This window comes from Pituophis catenifer, unplaced genomic scaffold (genome assembly GCF_029215685.1).
Source record: "Pituophis catenifer annectens isolate HBS135680 unplaced genomic scaffold, rPitCat1.0.hap2 SCAF_4, whole genome shotgun sequence".
NCBI classification, from domain to species: domain Eukaryota; kingdom Metazoa; phylum Chordata; class Lepidosauria; order Squamata; family Colubridae; genus Pituophis; species Pituophis catenifer.
The window spans coordinates 49,076,249-49,096,948 of NW_027256884.1; the positions used below are offsets into that span (position 1 = coordinate 49,076,249).

Genomic DNA, 20,700 nt, shown 5'->3' on the forward strand with positions numbered 1-20,700 from the left:
AGTTATCGCTCTCATTCGCATACAGACGGGAGGTTAAACAACTAGCCTCATGGTATGACCGGAACAATCTGGAACTGAACACATTCAAAACTGTAGAAATGGTGGTAGATTTTAGGAGAAACCCTTCCATGCTTCCACCTCTCACAATACTAGACAATACGGTATCAACAGTAGAGACTTTCAAATTTCTAGGTTCTACCATATAGCAAGATCTAAAATGGACAGCTAACATCAAAAAAGTCATCAAAAAAGCAGAACAAAGAATGTTCTTTCTGCGCCAACTCAGAGCTGCTGATACATTCTACAGAGGAATTATTGAGTCTGTCATTTGCACCTCTATAACTGTCTGGTTTGGCTCTGCAACCCAACAAGACAGACACAGACTTCAGAGGATAATTAGAACTGCAGAAAAAACAATTGCTACCCACCTTCCATTGACGACCTGTATACTGCACGAGTCAAAAAGAGGGCTGTGAAAATATTTACAGACCCCTCACATCCTGGACATTAACTCTTTCAACTCTTAACCTCAAAATGATGCTTTGGAGCACTGCACCCCAGAACAACTAGACACAAGAACAATTTTTTCCCAAATTTCATTTCATTTCATTTCATTTCATTTCATTTCTTTTCATTTCATTAGATTTTATATACCGCCCTACTCCCGAAGGACTCAGGGCAGTGAACAGCCAGAAAGATAAAACACACAAACTACAAAATTTAAAGACAATATAAAAACCCATTAAATAATTTGGCCCAAAACAATTTAAAACACCCCTAATGTTTTAAAACCAATTTTAAAAGTTACAATTAAAAGGGAAGTTAGGCCAGGCCAGCCTGTTGAAATAAATAGGTCTTGAGGGCACGCCGGAAGGTGCATAAATCCGGGATCCTCCGTATCTCCGGGGGGAGCTCATTCCAGATAGCAGGTGCCCCCACAAAGAAAGCTCTCCCCCTGGGGGCCACCAGTCGACACTGTTTGGCTGACGGCACCCTAGGAGCCCCTCTCTATGTGAGTGTACTGGCCGGTGAGAGGCTACTGGTGGCAAAAGGTGGTAAATACCCTGGTCTTAAGCCATGGAGCGCTCTAAAGGTGGTAACCAAAACGCACCCGGAAGACCACTGGCCATCACTCTGCTAAACAAATAATTTCCTCAACACTGTCAAACTATTTATTAAGTCTGCACTACTATTAATCTTCTCATCGTTCCCACCACCCATCTCCTTCCACTTATGACTGTACTACTGTAATTTTGTTACTTGAATCCTTACGATTTATAGTGATATTGTTTCCCGATTGCTTATTTGTACCCTATGACTATCATTAAGTGTTGTACCTTAGGATTCTTGATGAACGTATCTTTTATGTATACTGAGAGCATATGCATCAAGACAAATTCCTTGTGTGTCCAATCACACTTGGCCAATAAAAAATTATATTCTATTCTAGGACTTTCCCAATCATGTGTGGGTGCTGCGTGTGGTGTTGGCCGAGATTCTTGGCAGGGTGTGAATGTCACTACCCATTTTTCTATTTCCTAGGGCCGTGATGGTGAACCTATGGCATGGGTGCCACAGGTGGCATGCAGAGCCATATCTGTGGGCACACGAATGTTGCCCTAGCTCATTTCCAGCACGCATGCGTGCGCCAGCCAGGTGGTTTTCGGGCCTTCCGGGCCTACCAGAAGTCAGGAAATGGGCTGTTTCTGGCCTCTGGAGGGGTGGGGAAGGCCATTTTCACCTCCCAGGCTCCAAGAAAGCCTCTGGAGCCTGGGGAAGGTGAAAACCGGGCCTACCGGGCCCACCGGTAACCTTTTTGCTGTCATGTGCCAAAAGCAGGGGGAGCGCAGGGGGGGTCACACGCGCATGCGCAGGGGGGTGGGTCACTGGGAGGAATTGAATTATGGGTGTGGGCATGCGGGTGCATGAGCCTCCCCTCACATTCCTCCTGCTTTTGGCACGTGACGACAAAAAGGTTAGCCATCACTGTCCTAGGGCTACCATGACGAGAGCTGGAGAACTTTCCTCCCTGCAGTCACATGATTCACTCTCTCAAACAGACACTCCTCTTCCCCCTAAAAACAAGCAAATTTACCCATGAGGAGAGCTGGAGGACTTTCCTCCCTGCAGTCACATGATTCACTCACCCAAACAGACACTCCCCTTCCCCCCTAAAACAAGCAGATTTACCCATGAGGAGAGCTGGAGAACTCTCTTCATGGGTAAATCTGCTTGTTATTAGGGTCTATAGAGCCTGCGTCCTGAGCACACTCTTGTACTGCAGTGAGTCTTGGACCCTCTACGCACGGCAGGAGAGAAAGTTGAACACCTTTCATATGTGCTGTCTCTGACGAATTCTTGACATCACCTGGCAGGATAAAGTTCCAAATAGCGCAATCTTGGAACGTGCTGGAATTTCTAACATGTATACACTATTGAAACAGTGATGCCTACACTGGCTGGGGCATGTCCTGAGAATGGCTGATGGTCGGATTCTGAAAGATCTCCTGTATGGAGAATTAGTGCAGGGAAAGCTCCTCAGAGGGAGACCACAGCTGCGATATAAGGATATCTGCAAGAGGGACCTAAAGGCCCTGGGAATGGACATTAACAACTGGGAAACCTTGACCTCCAATCGTTCAGCTTGGAGGCTAAAGATGCAGCATGGCCTTCTCCAATTCGAAGAGACACTTGTTCCACAGGCTGAGGCAAAGAGGCAGTCCTGTAACCAGCAAAATCTGGGGGCTGGGCAGGGGACAGAATGTATTTGCCCTCAGTGTGGAAGGAATTGCAGCTGTTGGTATGCCTGGGCCAGGTTAAGCTTTGTGAACTCTTTTCCCTGACCCAGGGAATGCAACAGGTGTTGCACAACTGGCATAGGATATGTGCTCTGCTGTAAGGCTTTATTCAGTGTACTTTTATAGTCACCGCACAAACACACTGACCCATCTGGCTTCACAGGGGTTACTATCAGTGTCTCCCACTTAGCATGGTCCGTCGGCTCTAAGACCCCTTGGGCAACGAGTTTATCCAGTTGCTCATCAATTCTGGGCCATAGAGCAAATGGGACCCTCCTTGGTTTTATCTGGACAGGGGCAACTTCGGGATCTAGGTTAAAGGAGATGGCGGTCCCTGTGTACTTGCCTAGTTTTCCATTGAAAACATCTGTGAAGTCCCTTAGTAGTTCCTCTTCCCAGTTGTTGTCTTCAACTTGGTTGATTCCCATCACTGCCAAGCCCAGAGGTTCAAACCATTCTAGCCCCAGTAGGCTAGGTCTGTCCTGGTTTACTATGGTTAGGGGTAGCTGTCCTTTGAAATCTTTGAAAGCTACATTGAAATAACTGATTCCCATTACTGGAATTCAGTTTCCTTGGTAGTTCTTTAGCATCAGTTTCTGCAGCTTGAGTGTGTGGGCTGTGATTCTGGGTACTAGTTGTTTGATGGTTGTCCAGGAGACCATTGAAAGGTAGGATCCTGAGTAGACCTCCATCTTGGAGGTCAACTCAGGATTCTATCTGAATTGACCTCCAGGAAACGGTCACCGCCATCTTCTTTGGAAACGGTTGCCGCCATCTTCTTTGCTTTTCCAGTGCTCAAGTGGCCAACTATTATGGTCTGGTGTGTCTCCCCTCTCTGAACCATTATCCTCATTTTGGCAATTTCTTCTGAACGGTTGTCTCCTGCTGCTTATTTGGAAATTCTTTGAACATTGTGGAGAGCTGGATTGACTGGATCTGTGGGAAATTGGTTGGAATGCTGTGCAGGCTCTTGGGATGTGTTCTTTTCAATCGCAGCGCTAGCAGATGGCATCTTGGAATCTGCACTCAGTCCTGGGATGGTTTCCCTCACATTCAGCACACCAGAAGTCCTTTTTTCCTTTTTCTTGGGGTCTCCCTTTCTGTTCCGAATGGAGATGATGTACTTCATCCTCATCTCCATCCTTGGATTCGGTCTCAGCGTCCTCATAGTGGACGGTGGTGTCTTCATTTGCTTGCGTTAGTTTATTCATTTTTTTCATCGTGGCTACGGACTTTTGTGATGCTTTGGTCGCCGTCGCTTCTTCCATGGCTTCTTGGAAAGTTATTCTTGGTTTCACAAGCAATTGGCTTTGTAGGGTAAGGTCTCGCAGTCCCAATACCAACCGGTCTCTCATCGCTTTGTCCAGGTTGGAGAAACTGGCAGGTGGTGGCTATTTTGCACACCGACAAACTCGCTGATGGATTTTCCTTCCCATTGGTCTCTCCAGTAGAATTTGTGTCATCTCACAAGGGACGATACTTGGGGAGTGTAGTGTGCCCTCAGGATTCTTTGTAGTGCTGGCCAGGTCATTGCTCTCAATTCCGCTGGAGAAGATAGGGCTTTTGCCATTTTAAAACTGGCAGCTCCGCATTGTGTGAGGAATAGTGCTCTTTTCCTTTGTTCGGAAGGGCTCAAGAGGTTGTTGGCTTCCAGGAGCATGTGGAAACGTTCCATGTAGGAATCCCAGTCTTCTCCCAATGGGTTGAATGGTGTGGATGGAATTATAGAATATATCTTGCGCTGGCCAGTTGTTGAGTTCGATGGCCATCGATTGCCACGTGGAGTGTCTGTTCAGCCTAGTGCCTTTTGTTCTTCTGAAGATCCCACCTTCATTGTTATTGTTGAATAGTGGGTTCAGACAAAGGACACAGGACACGTCCGGCAAAGTCAACAGGTTTATTCAGCTCCAGTAATAGCAATGGCGATGCGAGCCGCGGCAGCTCTTTTTAAATGAGAGCTGTTCGCGGCTTCAGCCACTGACATGTGCTTAATTTTCCTGCTCTAGCTACGGGCTCCTGATTGGTTCCTGCACCTGTCTATTCAATATCTAACATCAATATTGCATGATCAACCCCCCCCCCACAACAAGGCCCACAAGGTTCCTGTAGCTTCAACACCTTCTATCATTCTCTCTGTTAGTGAGAATTAAGTCCAATATGGTTGATTCCCTAGTTCCCTTCTCTACCTTTGGGAAACAAAGTTGTTTGCTAAGTTTGTCAGGATCATGTTTGATCTTCCACTTGGTGCAGAGTTTGTCTCCCACTTGAGACTTGGGGTAGTTAAAGTCCCCCATTACTATTGTGATTTGCTTCCTACATACCTTAGTTACCTGAGTAGGAAAAAGTTCATCTATTTTGTCTGTTTGGTTGGGTGGCCCATAGTATACATAGTACACATCTATGGCAATGTCATTTCCCCCCTCTTATATTTTTATATTCCCCCCCCCCTTTTATAGCTATTCAACAGTCTCTGTCTCTTCGCTCTGATCAATAGTACCACTCCTTATGTCTGAATATGGTTTTCCAGCATAAGATCTTTGACTTGTCTTCAAATCTCATAGAATAATAGAATTGGAAAGAGATGCTTTATCCTCAAGAATGTGTCATTTACTTTTCTGTTTTCTATTTTGCTACATCCTTGCTGCTCCTCTTGGCTTTTCCAACTCCATCATCATTTTTCAAAGGCCTTTTGTTGTCCAGAAGTGGAAAATACTCAGAAAAATGGGAAACCTGGAGTAACTCAATGTTCTCATGAGAAACGTATACATAGGTGAGAAACGTATACATAGGTGAGGAAACCACAGTGTCAATAGAATATGGCAAAACATTTGGCTCCAAGTTGACAAAGGAGTGCCACAAACCTGCATATTCTTCTCTTATTTATTCAACCAATATGCTGAATATATATTAAGAAAAGTAGAATTGGAAGAAGTTGAGAGCAGTTTTAAAACTGGAGGGAGAAACATCAATAACCTGTGCTATGCTGATGACACTACTCTGATAGCCAAAAATGAAAAAGAGTTGCAACCCTAGCAGTAAAATGAAAGAGCACAATTTTAAAAATCGGACTAAAATTAAATATAAAGAAAATCAAACCAATGACAGTAGGTAGATTAACAAGCCTTAGAACTGACAATGAAGATATCAAAATGGTAGATAGCTTCTGCCTTATAGGATTAACTTTCAACAGTAAAGAAATTAGAGTCGCTCTTCCTTTTGAACTTTGTAACACACCATACCCAGTGCTATGATTGACTTGGTTCATCTGCTCAGTCCCTACTTTCTATCTTCTTAAGGTCATCACTGCTCCTAAGCAGAGGGTGGAAAGTGCCCTGTAACAATCATAAATAAGAACTGATTCCCAGTTACAAATAGTGCTCATGTACAGTGATATTTTGATTAGAAGCATCTTTCAAGAAGGCATTTGTCTTGAGTAATGCAAGTATTACGGTTCTTGAAAATATATGAAATGTCATGTTTATATCAGTATACCTGGTCCCTTTTAACTACTTCTCAGGTAACTTGGAAAAGGACATCTGGCACTATGAAACTTCCAATGGCAGAATATCATAGTTATTTTCATTGCTGTAATTTCCCTTTTTACAACAATGTAATTTCTTAATTTAGGGTAGAATTGGGGCTTCTTTAATTACAATTTTCCCCCTCCCAACTCCCATCTCATGAATAAAAATTTCAAATTATCTGTTGAGTCCTATGCCTAAACTAGCGTTTGAATGTTGATTGGAGCAGCCGCTAGCAACAAAAGTAGCGGGAGCCACCAGCTGTCGGATTGGCTACACAATTTGACAGCTTGCTATATAAGCCTCGCTCTGAGGAGAATTGTTGGTTCGTTGTGCTTTGCTTGGTTGTCAGTTTCTGTTAATACCCTCGTTACTACAATAAACAACTGTTAATGGGCGCCCGCTTCCTTGTGTGTTTAATCTGAATACACAACAATTGGCGACGAAGGTGGGATGTCTGTGAGGCGGCCCATTCAACTCTCATTTTGTAACGAGTCGAAGTAGTTGGAAACCTGAGAAGAAGAAGAGCGTCCATAGAGCCATTCTGTGAGTACGATGGCTTTCGCGCTTCCCCCATTCTCACAATTCGAACCGGCCTCTGAGACCTGGGATGAATACGTGGAGCGTTTTGAGTGCTTTCTCCAGGCCAATGACCTGGCAGATTTATCGAGCACTCGAAAGAGAGGCTATTTCTTGAGCTCATGTGGCCGGGAAATTTTTGTAACCGCCAGAGCCTTGGCCGCACCACAACCCGTTTTCTCAATTCCGTGGGAGACCCTGCTGGCCAAGTTGAAGAACCACTACTCCCCCACGCCCTCCAAAATCGCCCGGCGCCATGCTTTTCACCAGCGATCCCAAAGGGCCGGTGAATCCGTGAGCGAATATATGGCCTCATTGCGAACTGCTGCCCTGCACTGCGAATTTCGAGAGCTGGATGAAATGCTTTTAGACCAGCTGGTGTGTGGCGTGAGGGATCTTAAACTTCAGCGGCGTTTGTTAGCACGTTCAGATCTGACACTTCCAATTGCCCTCGATGAGGCCCGGGCTGCAGAAATGTCTGCTCACTCCTCAGCGGAGATACAGCGTGCGCAGCCATCGGGGGTTTCCCCACCTGCAAATCCCCATTCAGTACACCATGAGGATTCTGATGAGGAAGGGGACGAAGAAGTGGAAGAAGAAGTGAGCCGCCTCAAGACAGCGCGGAAAAGCAAGGATTTCACCCCTTCTAAACCATCCCAGGGCAACTGTTTGGGCTGTGGCGGTCAGCATCGACGCGCGGATTGCAGGTTCAAGACGGCAGTCTGCCGGCGTTGTGGCAAGAGGGGCCATTTGTCCAGGGTCTGCCGAGCCGTTTTCCCCAGTCCAGATAACTCAGGGGAGCCCACCCCCAAACAGCGGAGAACGAAGCGAGCTGTCCATCGAGAGAATGCTGTTCAGCCATTCCCAGATTCCGAGGTTGACGCTGTGGGAGTGAGTCAAGCGTCTGCACAGCGCTCTGCATCCAAGATTCACATCGAGGTCCTCCTGGAATCAGCGCCTTGCCGGATGGAGGTGGACACTGGCTCTTCCCGATCGCTGATTGCATGGTCCACCCTCAAGAAGCTGATCCCGACTTTCGCTAAACAACGCCTTCAACCGTGCCAAGTCAAACTCAAAGATTATCAGGGTCGGGCTATTCCTACCCTGGGCACTGGGTCGTTTTCTGTTATTTATGGTTCCTTTGCAGGTCATCTTCCGCTGATCGTCGTTCGGGACAGTCTGCCGACCCTGCTGGGCCTTGACTGGTTCGCTGCGCTGCAATTGGGGGTGTCTGGTATCCATGCTATCGGGATGGATGTCTCCGCTGAGCTGACCCGAGAGTTTGCTGAGGTGTTTAATGGCCAATTGGGTAAATACACAGGGGTGCCAATCTCATTCTCACTCGATCCTCAGGTGGCCCCGATCCGGCTTAAGCCTCGCAGAGTGCCTCTCGCACTGAGAGCCCGGGTAGATCTAGAGCTGGATAAATTAATTGCTCAAGGGGTTCTGCAGCCTGTGGAGTATTCCAAGTGGGAGACACCCATAGTCATTCCCCTAAAGCCGGACGGATCCATTAGGATCTGTGCCGATTATAAGGCGACCCTGAATAGGGCCCTCCAGGCTAATCATTACCCCGTCCCTGTAGTGCAGCATTTGCTGCACTCGTTGGGCCAGGGCAAAATCTTCGCGAAGCTGGACCTGGCTCAAGCCTATCAGCAGCTTCCCGTCGATGAGGACACAGCCCTGGCCCAGACTATAGTTACACACCGTGGGGCGTTCAAGTGTACACGCCTCCAATTCGGGGTCTCTGTGGCCCCGGGAATTTTTCAAAGTCTCATGGAGCGCTTACTCCATGGGTTGCAGGGGGTGGTCCCTTACTTCGACGACGTCCTGATCGCGGCTGCGGATCAGGCGGACCTCGTTGTCAAAGTAAGGGCTGTACTATCCCGTTTTAAGGAGGCAGGGCTGAAACTAAGAGCAGAAAAATGCCACATAGGAGTGCCTCAGGTCGAATTCTTAGGCTTCCTTATCGACGCGGCCGGTATCAGGCCAGCGCCTTCCAAGGTTGAAGCAATTAAGAATGCCCCTACACCAACCTCGAGGGCTGAATTGCAAGCATTCCTGGGGCTCCTTAATTTTTATGCAGTATTCTTGCCTCATAAGGCTTCCTTGGCAGAGCCCCTGCATAGACTCCTTGATAAGAAAACTCCATGGTTCTGGTCAAAGGAGGCGGCTGCCTCCTTTCAGGCAGTCAAGGATGTGCTCACTTCTGATGCCGTCCTAGTTCAATATGATGTTTCCCTACCTGTCTCATTGACCTGTGATGCTTCCCCCTACGGGGTGGGGGCGGTTTTGAGTCACCTGTTACCTAATGGGGCTGAAGCCCCAATTGCTTATTACTCCCGCACGCTCTCTGCAGCGGAAAGAAATTATAGTCAACTTGATAGGGAGGCCCTGGCAGCGGTGGCTGGAATCAAAAGATTCCACGATTATTTATATGGTCGCTCTTTCTCCCTAGTGACCGACCACAAACCCTTATTGGGTTTGTTGGCTTCTGACCGCCAAACGCCACTGGTGTTGTCCCAGCGCATGTCACGGTGGTTAGAATTTTTAGCTGCTTACTCATACCGGTTGCAATACAAACCAGGGAAGGCCATTGGGCACGCAGATGCCCTCAGCCGCTGTCCTCTCCCTTTTCCGGTCCAGGATCCATCTCCCGTGGGGTCTGTCCTTGTGATCAATGAATTTCCTGCCCTGGTGACAGCTAGCGAGGTGCGGACACGTTCTGCGTCCGATCCGGTGCTGTCTCGGGTTCTGGACTGGGTCCGGCGGGGCTGGCCGGATGGCCACCCAGGGACAGAATTCTTGCCTTTCTTCCACAGGCAACATGAGCTGTCTGTGCAAGAAGGTTGCCTCCTTTGGGGCCACAGAGTTGTAATTCCCACCATTCTGCACAAGAATATCCTGTCCAGTCTTCATGATGCCCACCCCGGAGTGGTGAGGATGAAAACTTTGGGCAGAGGTTATGTCTGGTGGCCTGGGCTTGACAAAGATATTGAGACCTGGGTTGCAAGGTGTTCCATTTGCCAACAGTCTAGGTCCGCCCCACCCGCCGCCCCAGTGCAAGAGTGGGATTCGCCCAAGGCCCCTTGGTCGAGGTTACACCTTGATTTAGCTGGCCCATTCCTGGGTCGTTCCTTCCTTATTGTGGTAGATGCCTACTCTAAGTGGGTGGAACTGTCCCTCATGTCTGTTACCACCACTGAGGCTATTACAAGAGTTTTGGAAGGGTTGTTCGCGACACATGGCCTTCCGGACACCGTCGTCACGGACAACGGCCCTCAATTTACATCAGCCCCTTTCCAATTATTTCTGGCCAGGCTAGGCATTCGGCACGCACGTACTGCCCCTTCACACCCGGCTGCAAACGGATTGGCGGAGAGGGCCGTGCGGTCAGCAAAGGAAGCCTTATACCGCCTAAGGGGGTCCGATTGGCATCATAGGGTCTTTCAGTATCTCCTGGCGCAACACTCTACCCCTACTCCCACGTCAAGGCTCAGCCCTGCTGAGCTATTGATGGGCCGGCGGCTCCGAATCACTTTGGACCACCTTCACCCCAGCTATGCTCAGGCTGGACGGCCTAACGTCCAGCTGCCCGCTAGATCATTTGCTGTAGGGGATCTGGTCTATGCGTTCAATGTTAATCAGGGGGAAAGGTGGATGCCCGGCAGAATAATACAATTAACAGGCCCCTACTCTTATAGGGTTCAGCTCACTGATGGGAGAGTGTGGAGGCGCCACATTAACCAATTAAGGCGACGTGCTGCTGATGCAAACAACCCCATGTTGGCCCCTGAGGCACCCCCTTGCCCCTCGGTTACTGCGCAAGGGTTGCAACCACTGCTTACGGGCCCCGACTGCCTAGACCGTGCAGAACCGCTTGCTGCCTTACCACCATCACCCGGCGAAGCCATTGGTCCGGAGCTTCCACCACCTGTCAGTCTGCCTTCGCCGTTGGTCCCAGAATCTGACGTGGCAGACACACCTTCATCGGAACCGGTCCTTCGCCGCTCGGGGCGGAGCCGACGCCGGCCGGCGTACTTGGCTGATTATGCATGCACGGTCCGGGTGGGAAGGAGTGTTGAGTCCTATGCCTAAACTAGCGTTTGAATGTTGATTGGAGCAGCCGCTAGCAACAAAAGTAGCGGGAGCCACCAGCTGTCGGATTGGCTACACAATTTGACAGCTTGCTATATAAGCCTCGCTCTGAGGAGAATTGTTGGTTCGTTGTGCTTTGCTTGGTTGTCAGTTTCTGTTAATACCCTCGTTACTACAATAAACAACTGTTAATGGGCGCCCGCTTCCTTGTGTGTTTAATCTGAATACACAACATTATCAAAGGTATTTCTTGTTTGCTTCTGCTCCCAAATGAAATCCTGCTTTTGAAAAATATTATATTTGTATAACTATGGTAACAGTTTCTTTTAAAAATTTGTTTTTTTAATTGAGATAATGTCCTGTGATTTCCAAGTGATGCAAATTGGAATATTGTGCAGAACAAGAGAAAATTCATTTGCTAAGAATTTTAGTTTAGGGAGACTTTTTAAAATAATTTGTTGGAGAAAAGTGCTAATTTATTAGCTCATGAGGCTTGATCAATGGTTGGATTAGTCATTAGGTTAAAAGGTCAGAGGTCTTGTCGAATGAGTTTTTTGAAGCACACTGATTATTCTGACCTAGCAGCACCTTAATCTGTTCCTTGTCATACATGTCCAATTATTATTTAAGTCTATCACATTTTACAAATCTTTAGCAAACTATGAAGTCTTTGTTTTGCAACCTACAAATTTATTAAGTATTTTCTCTACAACTTTGTCAGATAAAAACAATTTGTACTGAATTTTCTTTCATCTGGCTTTCTAAAATATATGCTTGTTTTGTATTTAAATTTCTTAAGCATGTGTTGCTTCATTATTATTATTATTTTTGCTGAGAAAAATATACCATGATGGAGTCCTTATGTGCTTACCATTTTACCCTAAAGAAAATATGGAGTCAATTTCTTTGTTTTCTTCTTTTAAAACAAAACATACTGTGTGGATAGATCCACTGGTGGGATTCAAATAATTTAACAACCAGTTCTCTGCCCTAATGACCGGCTGGATGGGCGTGGCCATGGTGGCCATGGCCAGGGGGTGTGACAAGCAGCACTTGGCCTCCTGCACCCCCCTGGGAGCGACAACGGGGGGGCTGTGCTGCACCCTGTGCCCCATTTTGGGCCTAGGAGGCCTCCCTGAAGCCTCTTGGGAGCAAAAACAGGCCATAGGGGGTGCACTGCACACACACACCCCGCACTCCATTTTGGGCCTAGTAGACCTCCCTGCAGTTACCTGGGAGCTAAAATGGGGCCTGTGGGAACTCCTGGAATGGGCAGGGTGGGGAGGGGCAGGGGCAGCCAGCAATTTAACTACCTGTTTGTCCAAACTGGCCTGAACCAGCTGAATCCCACCACTGGATAAATCTCTATAGGTATAGGGATAAACATAATTTTTGTAAGTTTGTAAATCAGTTGGGACCCAGAGAGAGTGATATCCTTTTAGTTGAATCTGCATTATGTTTGTTAAAAAATCTGCTCCATCAGTTGTTGTTCCATGGGAAAAATACAGGGTGTCTCATATTTATCTGTTTAACTCATATCTCATTATTCTTAGAGGTATTGTAAAATGTATGGATCATGTGAGATTCATAACTCAAAAATAAAAAAACCCTAATGCTTTCAAATAAATAAAATTCATGTAGTGTTGACAATGTCTACATATTGTGTCAAGGGGGAAAAGAGAAAAAGAGCTAAAGTATTACTAGAGGTTGAAGCATTTTGTGTGCACACATGAGCACCCCTGAAAGCAGAAATCTAATCTCAGCATTGTTTAATGAATCAAGCTTTATTACAGAGAGATTTATTTATTTCTAAGAAATATATTTCAGACAAAGCCTAATACCTTATTAAATCCATCCTACCAGGAGAAGAGTCAAGACATATGCATGCCTAGAAGGAAGGCGGCGGTAAATAACCTGGGATTATCTCTTAGATGAAGTTGGCAAAATGAATGACAAAGAGAAGACAGGGTATAGATACTTAACTGTTCATTTACAGCCCATTGATACATTAAAAATTCAACCATTACTGGATTGAGAGCAGGGGTGAAATGCTCCCGGTTCAGACCGGCTCGGATGAGTAGGTAGCGATGGTGGCGGGCAGTTCAGAGAACTGGTAGCAAAAATCCCTGCCCCCGTCCCCCATGCCCAGCTGAGCCAGGCAATCATCAGAGGCTTTTTTTCTTTTAAATGCCTCTGACGATCCAAGCTCTGACGATCCAAGCTCTGACGATCCCAGCTGAGTTGCCTGCCAATCAGGCAACTCAGCTGGGATCGTCAGAGCCATTTAAAAGAAAAAGGTTTTTTCTTTTAAATGGCTCTGATGATCCAAGCTCTGGAGATCCCAGCTGAGTTGCCTGATCAGCAGAGGGTTTTTTAAAAACCTTCTGATGATCAGGCAACTCAGCTGGGATCGTTAGAGCCTTTTGAAAGCATTTTTTACATGGTTTTACATGTAAAAAATGGTTTTAAAAGTAAAAAAACAATGGCCACACCCACCCAGTCACATTAAGCCATGCCCCCAGAACTGATAGTAACAAATTTTAGATTTCACCATTGATTGAGAGGCACTAAAGACTGGGTGCTATTGGACCCCCATCCTCAACAAATATGTATCACCATTTGATGATCTTCAAAATGTTTGTAAGACTAGGCATATTTTGAAAATAAATCCCACTGGCTTGTTAAAAAATAAGATACCCTTCAAGTTGTATTCATTTTTTTAGACTACATGAATAGTTCTATAATAGGTAGTACTAATACCGTATTTTTCAGAGTATAAGTCGACCTTAGTTTTTGGGGAGGAAAATAAGAAGAAAAGCTGATTGGTGAGTGGATCGGCCTCCCGGAATACTCCCAATCAGCTGTTTCCAGAGGTGAATTTTAGCAACAGGTTCGTTGGTTGTGAGCTCTGTGCCTTGCTTTTTTTTTCTGCCTCTGAAACTTCTGAAACTCCATTTCAGAAAAAAAACTTTTTTTTCTGCTTCTGAAAGCCTCCGGAAAGGAGCTTCAGAAAAAAAAGGCTTTTTTTCTGAAGCTCTGTTTGGAGGCTTTTTTTCTGAAACTTCTTTCAGAGGCTTTTCTTCTGAAGGACCAAGGGTGGGTTCTACTTACCTTTACCACCGGTTTGCAACGGGATGCGCAGATCGCTGGTGATGACATCCGGGGCAGTGGGCGGGGCTTCTGGCCGGTTTTACTACTGGTTCTTGTGAACTGGTCCGAATCGGGGGCAACCCACCACTGTGAAGAACTATCTGTACTCTGTTCAATCTCCTTTCTTTGGTATTGGTATGTAGATTAACCTCTTCCGATCTGTTGGTTATTGTGTCATTCTCCAGATTTGTTAACATAGTATGGTTAGAACCTTTACTGATTCTTCTTTTGTTGCTTGCCATATTATTTTAGATAAAAGCCTTTCAGAGGCTTTTTTCTGAAGCTTCTTTCAGTGGCTTCTTTCAGCCTCTGAAATCTTCATTTACGAGGCTGGGCAGGGCTACATTCAGAGTATAAGACACACCCAAATTTTCACCCTCTTTTTTGGGCGAAAAAGGTGTGTCTTATACTCCGAAAAATACGGTAGTTTATCATTCTTTTGATTTTTTTTTAAATAATTATTTCTGCTTTATTTGCAATATCAGTTACATAGAGAGAAAACATTTGATAAAGTTGATTAAAGAACAGTAACAGAAGTGAAGAAAGTTACAGAAATGTAATTATATTAATCATTTGATACAGTATGAAACAATTGGAAAAATGTAATATGAACTTCAAACATTAAAACAGTTACATTTAATATATATTTCTGACAGTTTGCTGATCTAGGAAGAGAATTTAAAAACAAATCTTCTCTGTTACTGCTAAACTTGATACTCAGTGCTGTTCATTCATTAATATATACAAATTATGTTGTTTTCTGGACTGATGGTTGCTGTAGCAACACAAAATACCAGGTGTGCAATTGGCTTATGGGACTGGTGTGAACAGACTATGGATCAGTAGTTTAGCTGGTGCTTACAAGCTGAAGATACCACATTCAATCCCTGAATAAAAAAATGCCTGAAAGCCTGAAAAGATGCTACCAATCAGAAGAAATCAAAGTAGTAGATGGGGTAGGATTACAACTAGTTGCAAAGCTTGCTCTCCTAAGACTAATTTAGATGTGACAATAGCAATTACATGTGATGAAACACAATTCTATCATCTTTATTTGAGTATATATATGTGTGTGTTTGTGCATGTAAGATTGTGTATTTGAGAGAATGAGAGTACTATAACTGCATAGCTAAAGTCAGGAAAATCCTGCAGATGAAAAATCCCACCTCTCATTTAGACCATATTAGACTAAGTAAATGAAAATTTTGCCACAGCTGACATTTCTATTTATTTTAGGAAAATAATTTGATCTTTTCTAAAGTAATCTGGAATGTTCATATAAAACCAGGAGTGGGAAAATATGGACCCTTTATGACCTGTGGGCTTCAACTCCCAGAATTCCTGAACCAGCATGGCTGGAGTTGAAGTCCACAGGTCATAAAGGGGACCATAGTTTCCACCCCTGAATTAATACTAACATAGCTTATCTTGTAGGTGAGAGTTCATGAGGGGTTCAACAAGTTGCTTTTCTTTCACCATTTTCAATCTACCCATTGACATCACTCAGGCATAGATCTAAGATTCATTAGAAAGCAGGTTATTATAAATCCTGAGGTATGCAGATACAGATATCCTGCTATAAATATATTGTGTCATTGCTATGGATATAAAAGCTTATTATTTTCATTTAGTAGTAGATCATCCAGTTGCTACATTATCCTTGCCTCTGTTTCTTCTTCACATTTTTAAACCAACATGAAGAAGAAAGAGAGGCAAGAATAAGGCTGCTCCTAAAAAAGAAATGAAGCCATGAGCTGATACAAAGTAAAAAAAGCCTAGTTGAGGTTCAGCCTTTGATGGGGGTAGAGGAAGAGATTTTTAATTCAGGATTCCTGCTTTCCAAGAATATTGGCATCTTATTTTTTAATTATTTTTAAAGAACTGCATAAATAGATATCTGCATATACATCTCATAACTTTCAGTTTGTACCCATGTTCCCCCAATCTTCAAATTACAAGATTACTCTTACTCCAGAGGTTGCTATTTAATATATACATATAAATAATAACCATAGTTTTTCAATCAATCAGAATAGAGCTGGAAGGGACCTTCAAGGTCTTCTAGTCCAACCCTCTGCTCAAGCAGGAGGCCCTATATCATTTCAGACAAGTGACTGTCCAGTCTCTTCTTAAAAACCTCCAGTGAGGAAGTGTCCACAACTTCTGAAGGCAAGCTGTTCCACTGGTTAATTGTCCTCACAGTTACAACAGCACTGAAAAAAGTGACTTAAGAACATTTTTCATAGTTATGATGGTTGGAGCATTCCTATAGTTCATATGATCAAAATTAAGATGCTTGGCAACTGACTCATATATATGACAGTTGCAGTGTCCCAGGGTCATGTGATTCCCTTCTGCGATCTTCTGTCATGCAAAGTCAATGGGGAAGCCAGATTCTCTTAACAACTGTGGCAAGAAAAGTCATAAAATGGGGCAAAACTCATTTAACAAATGTCTTAGCAACAGAAATTTTGGGCTCAGTTGTGGTCGTAAATCGAGGACTATCTGTATTTTAAATATTTTTAAATTATTTTCATTGTATGTCTTCTAAAAATATCTCTAGCCGAGTTGCTTCATGATTTTCTTTACAAAAATTCTGGAATAATCAAAGTGAGCAATATCAAGCCACAGATAAGCCTTTCATATGCTATTGGCTTCAGTAGGATTGATTAACTTTCCATTGACATTCATTTTAAAAATATTGCTTTTAGAATATTGCTTTTTCTTATCAAAGAATGGTCATCTAGAACAAACATAAATCAGTCTGTGGTTTGACATTGACCAAGATGTGCTTGACACAGACTTGTTCCAACATCATAGATTCATTTTAACATACATTAGCTACCCTGAATCCTGTAGCAATGCATTTTTATATAGTGCATGGCAAATTCTGTTATGACATATTGTTTGCCTAGTGAACTGATTTAACAGCACCAGGTGTTTGTGGTCACATTGCTTGAAAACTACATTTTGAAGCACTGTATGTCATTGATTAACAACTGTGAGCATAATAGCTATGTAGTGTTTTATCAAGAAGGATAATAGATTCCAGCCTCAAATGATGAAAGTAGTTATAACCATTAGATACATAGATCTACCAAAAATATGACAATAGCATTATGAACAAAATAGAGAAATAGGCTTCTTTCGGTTTGGTCTCAAAACATCAACATCTTTGATAAACAGTTGTGAGCATGATAGCCATGTAGAGTTTTATCAGTTTGTGAAGAAAAAAATAAATTCTAACTTCTGATGAAAATATTTATCATAGCCATTCAATACACAGATCTACCAAAAGTATGACAGTAGCATTAAGAGCAAAAATAACAAATAGACTTCTTTCTGTTTGGTCTCAGGCTATCTCCTGTAGTTCTTATTAATTAATTAATTCAGAAATTAATTCTGAACACCAAAAATAATCTTTTTCTGTACCAAATTTGTGAGCGGAAAACTTGGATAGTGGATTTCCCTTTTGGCAGTAACTGTACTGTTGAAATATTAAAAAGCCCCAGGTCTTCCACTGGAATTTAATTGAAGTGTGGAAGACCAGGAAACTACAGTTTGTTGGACAATATTATATCCAACCTTTGGCTATGTCATAATGAAATAAGTGCAATTCAACCATGATAATTTACCTGAAATTCCCTGTATTTCCCAAAGCAAATCTTTTTGCATCGATCTGAATTGATAGATAAATACTGGAAAATTTTGTTAAAAAGAACAAATTGCTTCATTTGTCAATGAAGCTTACCTTTTTCACAAAATGTCCAGGTGAAGTTTTGATTAACTGGTGTCATAACTGGAACCAATTCCCTAAGAAAGCTTCCCATTTATTTATCTAATTAGCAAAATTAAGTAATTTTACATCATTGAAGAAACAACAATTATTATGCAATCTGTGGTACTGTAATTCAAAGAAACATGGAAGGAAACTGGGTGAGAAACAAAAAGGTAAGCATTAGCTGGCATATGTTGATGTTAAACGCAGCTCCAAAACTAACCATACATAGAATAAATATGCACACTTAGCAATATGTAATATCAGCTATGAGAAATCAAAGACAAGAATAAACATTTATTTCTGTAGTTTGGAAATAGACACCATCTAAACTATTATATGCAGATGGAAAAAAATGTGGCACTGACAAGGTAGATTCTTTCCTTTCAATTAAGATTGATTATGGCAAAGAAAAGGAATAACTCTCCCTGTTTATACTTGCAGCTCAAGAGTTTCCTGTGATTTTTATTTAATTGTTGAATCCTGTCATCATCTCTAGTTTGATTTCTACAGAGTTTCCATTGGAGATTTAGTGTCTTTATAAATGAACAACTATTCATTCATGTTCAGCAAAAGAGATATTACAATTCAATATACTGTAGATTCAGTGCCTAGGGTGGAGAAATAAAACAGAAGGTGCAATCCTGCTTTAGTATTTAAGGAACCATCTCCCCCTCTCCCCCCGTAAATTGTATACATTTTACAAAAAAAGCACTACTCAATATGATTCTGTCCTAGTAAAAATCGTCTGATTTGGTCAATAACAGAACTCTTTCTCTTGTCTTTAGGTATAAAGCCATAGTGAGACCAATGGACATCCAAGCTTCACATGCCCTGCTGAAGATTTGTTTGAAAGCTGCTACAATTTGGATTTTCTCCATGCTGCTGGCCATTCCAGAGGTTGTGTTTTCAGACTTGCGTCGTTTCTATGACAAGGGCACTAATAAAACATTTATTAGTTGCACACCTTACCCACTTACCAATGAACTGCATCCAAAAATTCAATCCATGGCTTCCTTTCTTATCTTTTACGTAATCCCGCTGTCTGTTATTTCAGTATATTATTATTTCATTGCAAAAAATCTGATCCGGAGTGCTTACAATCTACCAATGGAAGGAACTATTCAGGTTAGAAAGCAGGTATGTTATGTTTGGTTTAAAAGGACATATACATACATAAAGGTAAAGGTAAAGGTTTCCCTCGCACATAAGTTCTAGTTGTTCCCGACTCTAGGGGGCGGTGCTTATCTCCATTTCTAAGCTGAAGAGCCAGCGCTGCCTGATGACAATTCTGTGGTCATGTGGTTGGCATGACTAAACGCCGAAGGCACACGGAACGCTGTTACCTTCCCACCAAGGTGATCCCTATTTTTCTACTTGCATTTTTACATGCTTTTGAACTGCTAGGTTGGCAGAAGCTGGAGCGTACTGACTAGGTAAAATGCCACCACACAAGAACCTCTAAACATAGATGGAAAAAATACTTAATAATATTATGATTTGGTAATGTCTAGTTTGTATCAGGGTAAGACAAAGACTGCCATCACTAAATATGCTGAACTATACTTACCCTGCCCCTTGCAGTAAAGCTTGTATACTGTATAATAGCAGCCAATAAGTGACTGATATGAGGGTCAAAATCTGGTCTTGTAGCATATGAGATTTAATGCAGAAAACATGCTGAGTATCAAGTAGCAAATATAAACATGGAGCACTAATTTCAAAAGGTAGCCTGGGTCAGATTATGTAGGCCTCTGCCTACATAATTACATTACAATCTGGTCCTAAAATACAAAGGAGATAAAAGTCATATTCCTATAAAACATCAGTATTTGGATGGGACTTCAAATGGCTGTAATTAGGGATGCAGAGCATGAGTGATATTTAGAATGACCAATTTCAAAAGAAAAGCAATTCTTTAAGAAAATAAATAAAGACTAACCCAAGAGAACTGGAAGTCAGAGTGATCATCCATGTATTACTGTCTAGATAACTAAAACTAAACATAGGATTTCATCTTATCTTTGGCATTGTTGAGCTAATATCTCTTTTTTTTTTTTCAGATGGAATCTCGGAAACGCCTCGCCAAGACAGTGCTAGTTTTTGTCTGTATCTTTGCTTTCTGTTGGCTCCCTAACCATATCATCTACTTATATCGGTCATACCATTATTCAGAAGTGGATACATCTGTCCTGCACTTTATCACTTCTCTTTGTGCTCGAATATTGGCATTTATTAACTCTTGCATAAACCCTTTTGCCTTGTACTTGCTCAGCAAAAGTTTTCGGAAACAATTTAATCACCAGTTATCTTGTTATAAAACCCGTCTTCTCATTCGATCCCAGAGTACAGCCAGAAGCACCACCCGGATGACATCTTTCAAGAGCACCAACCAGCAATCCATGATCACCTTCAGTTTTATTAATGGCAACCACAACTGTCATGAAGAAAATGTACAGTATGCATGAAATTAATACTTACTGCCAGAGCTTACTAACTATTGCTGCCTATTTGTATGTAGTCAGCAACAAATGTACATACCAGTATGTACATAAAGAAATGGGTCTGTGGCCAGACCATGAATTAGGCAGTGTGCAAGAAAAAATAATAATGCAGATTTAAAGGGCTGTCCATACCTGCATTTTGTTTTTATGATTTCATATTATAACATGCTGGTCCATTTTCATTCACATGGTGTCTGATCCTTTGTAGATGTGAAAGGACTGCAGCACAAGCCAGGAATTCTGAGATTTGGAATAAAAAAATATTTGGTTAG

General features: G+C 43.1%; 1 protein-coding gene across 1 annotated transcript in view; it reads left to right on the forward strand.

The window, feature by feature from the left end:
• Positions 1-20,392, forward strand: part of GRPR (gastrin releasing peptide receptor) — an 81,161-nt gene extending 60,769 nt beyond the window's left edge. The window contains exons 2-3 of the mRNA XM_070943413.1: positions 18,713-19,064; positions 19,988-20,392. Of these exons, the coding sequence (XP_070799514.1) occupies positions 18,713-19,064; positions 19,988-20,392 (757 nt within the window). The remainder of the gene's footprint in view (positions 1-18,712; positions 19,065-19,987) is intronic.
• Positions 20,393-20,700: the final 308 nt, after the last annotated feature.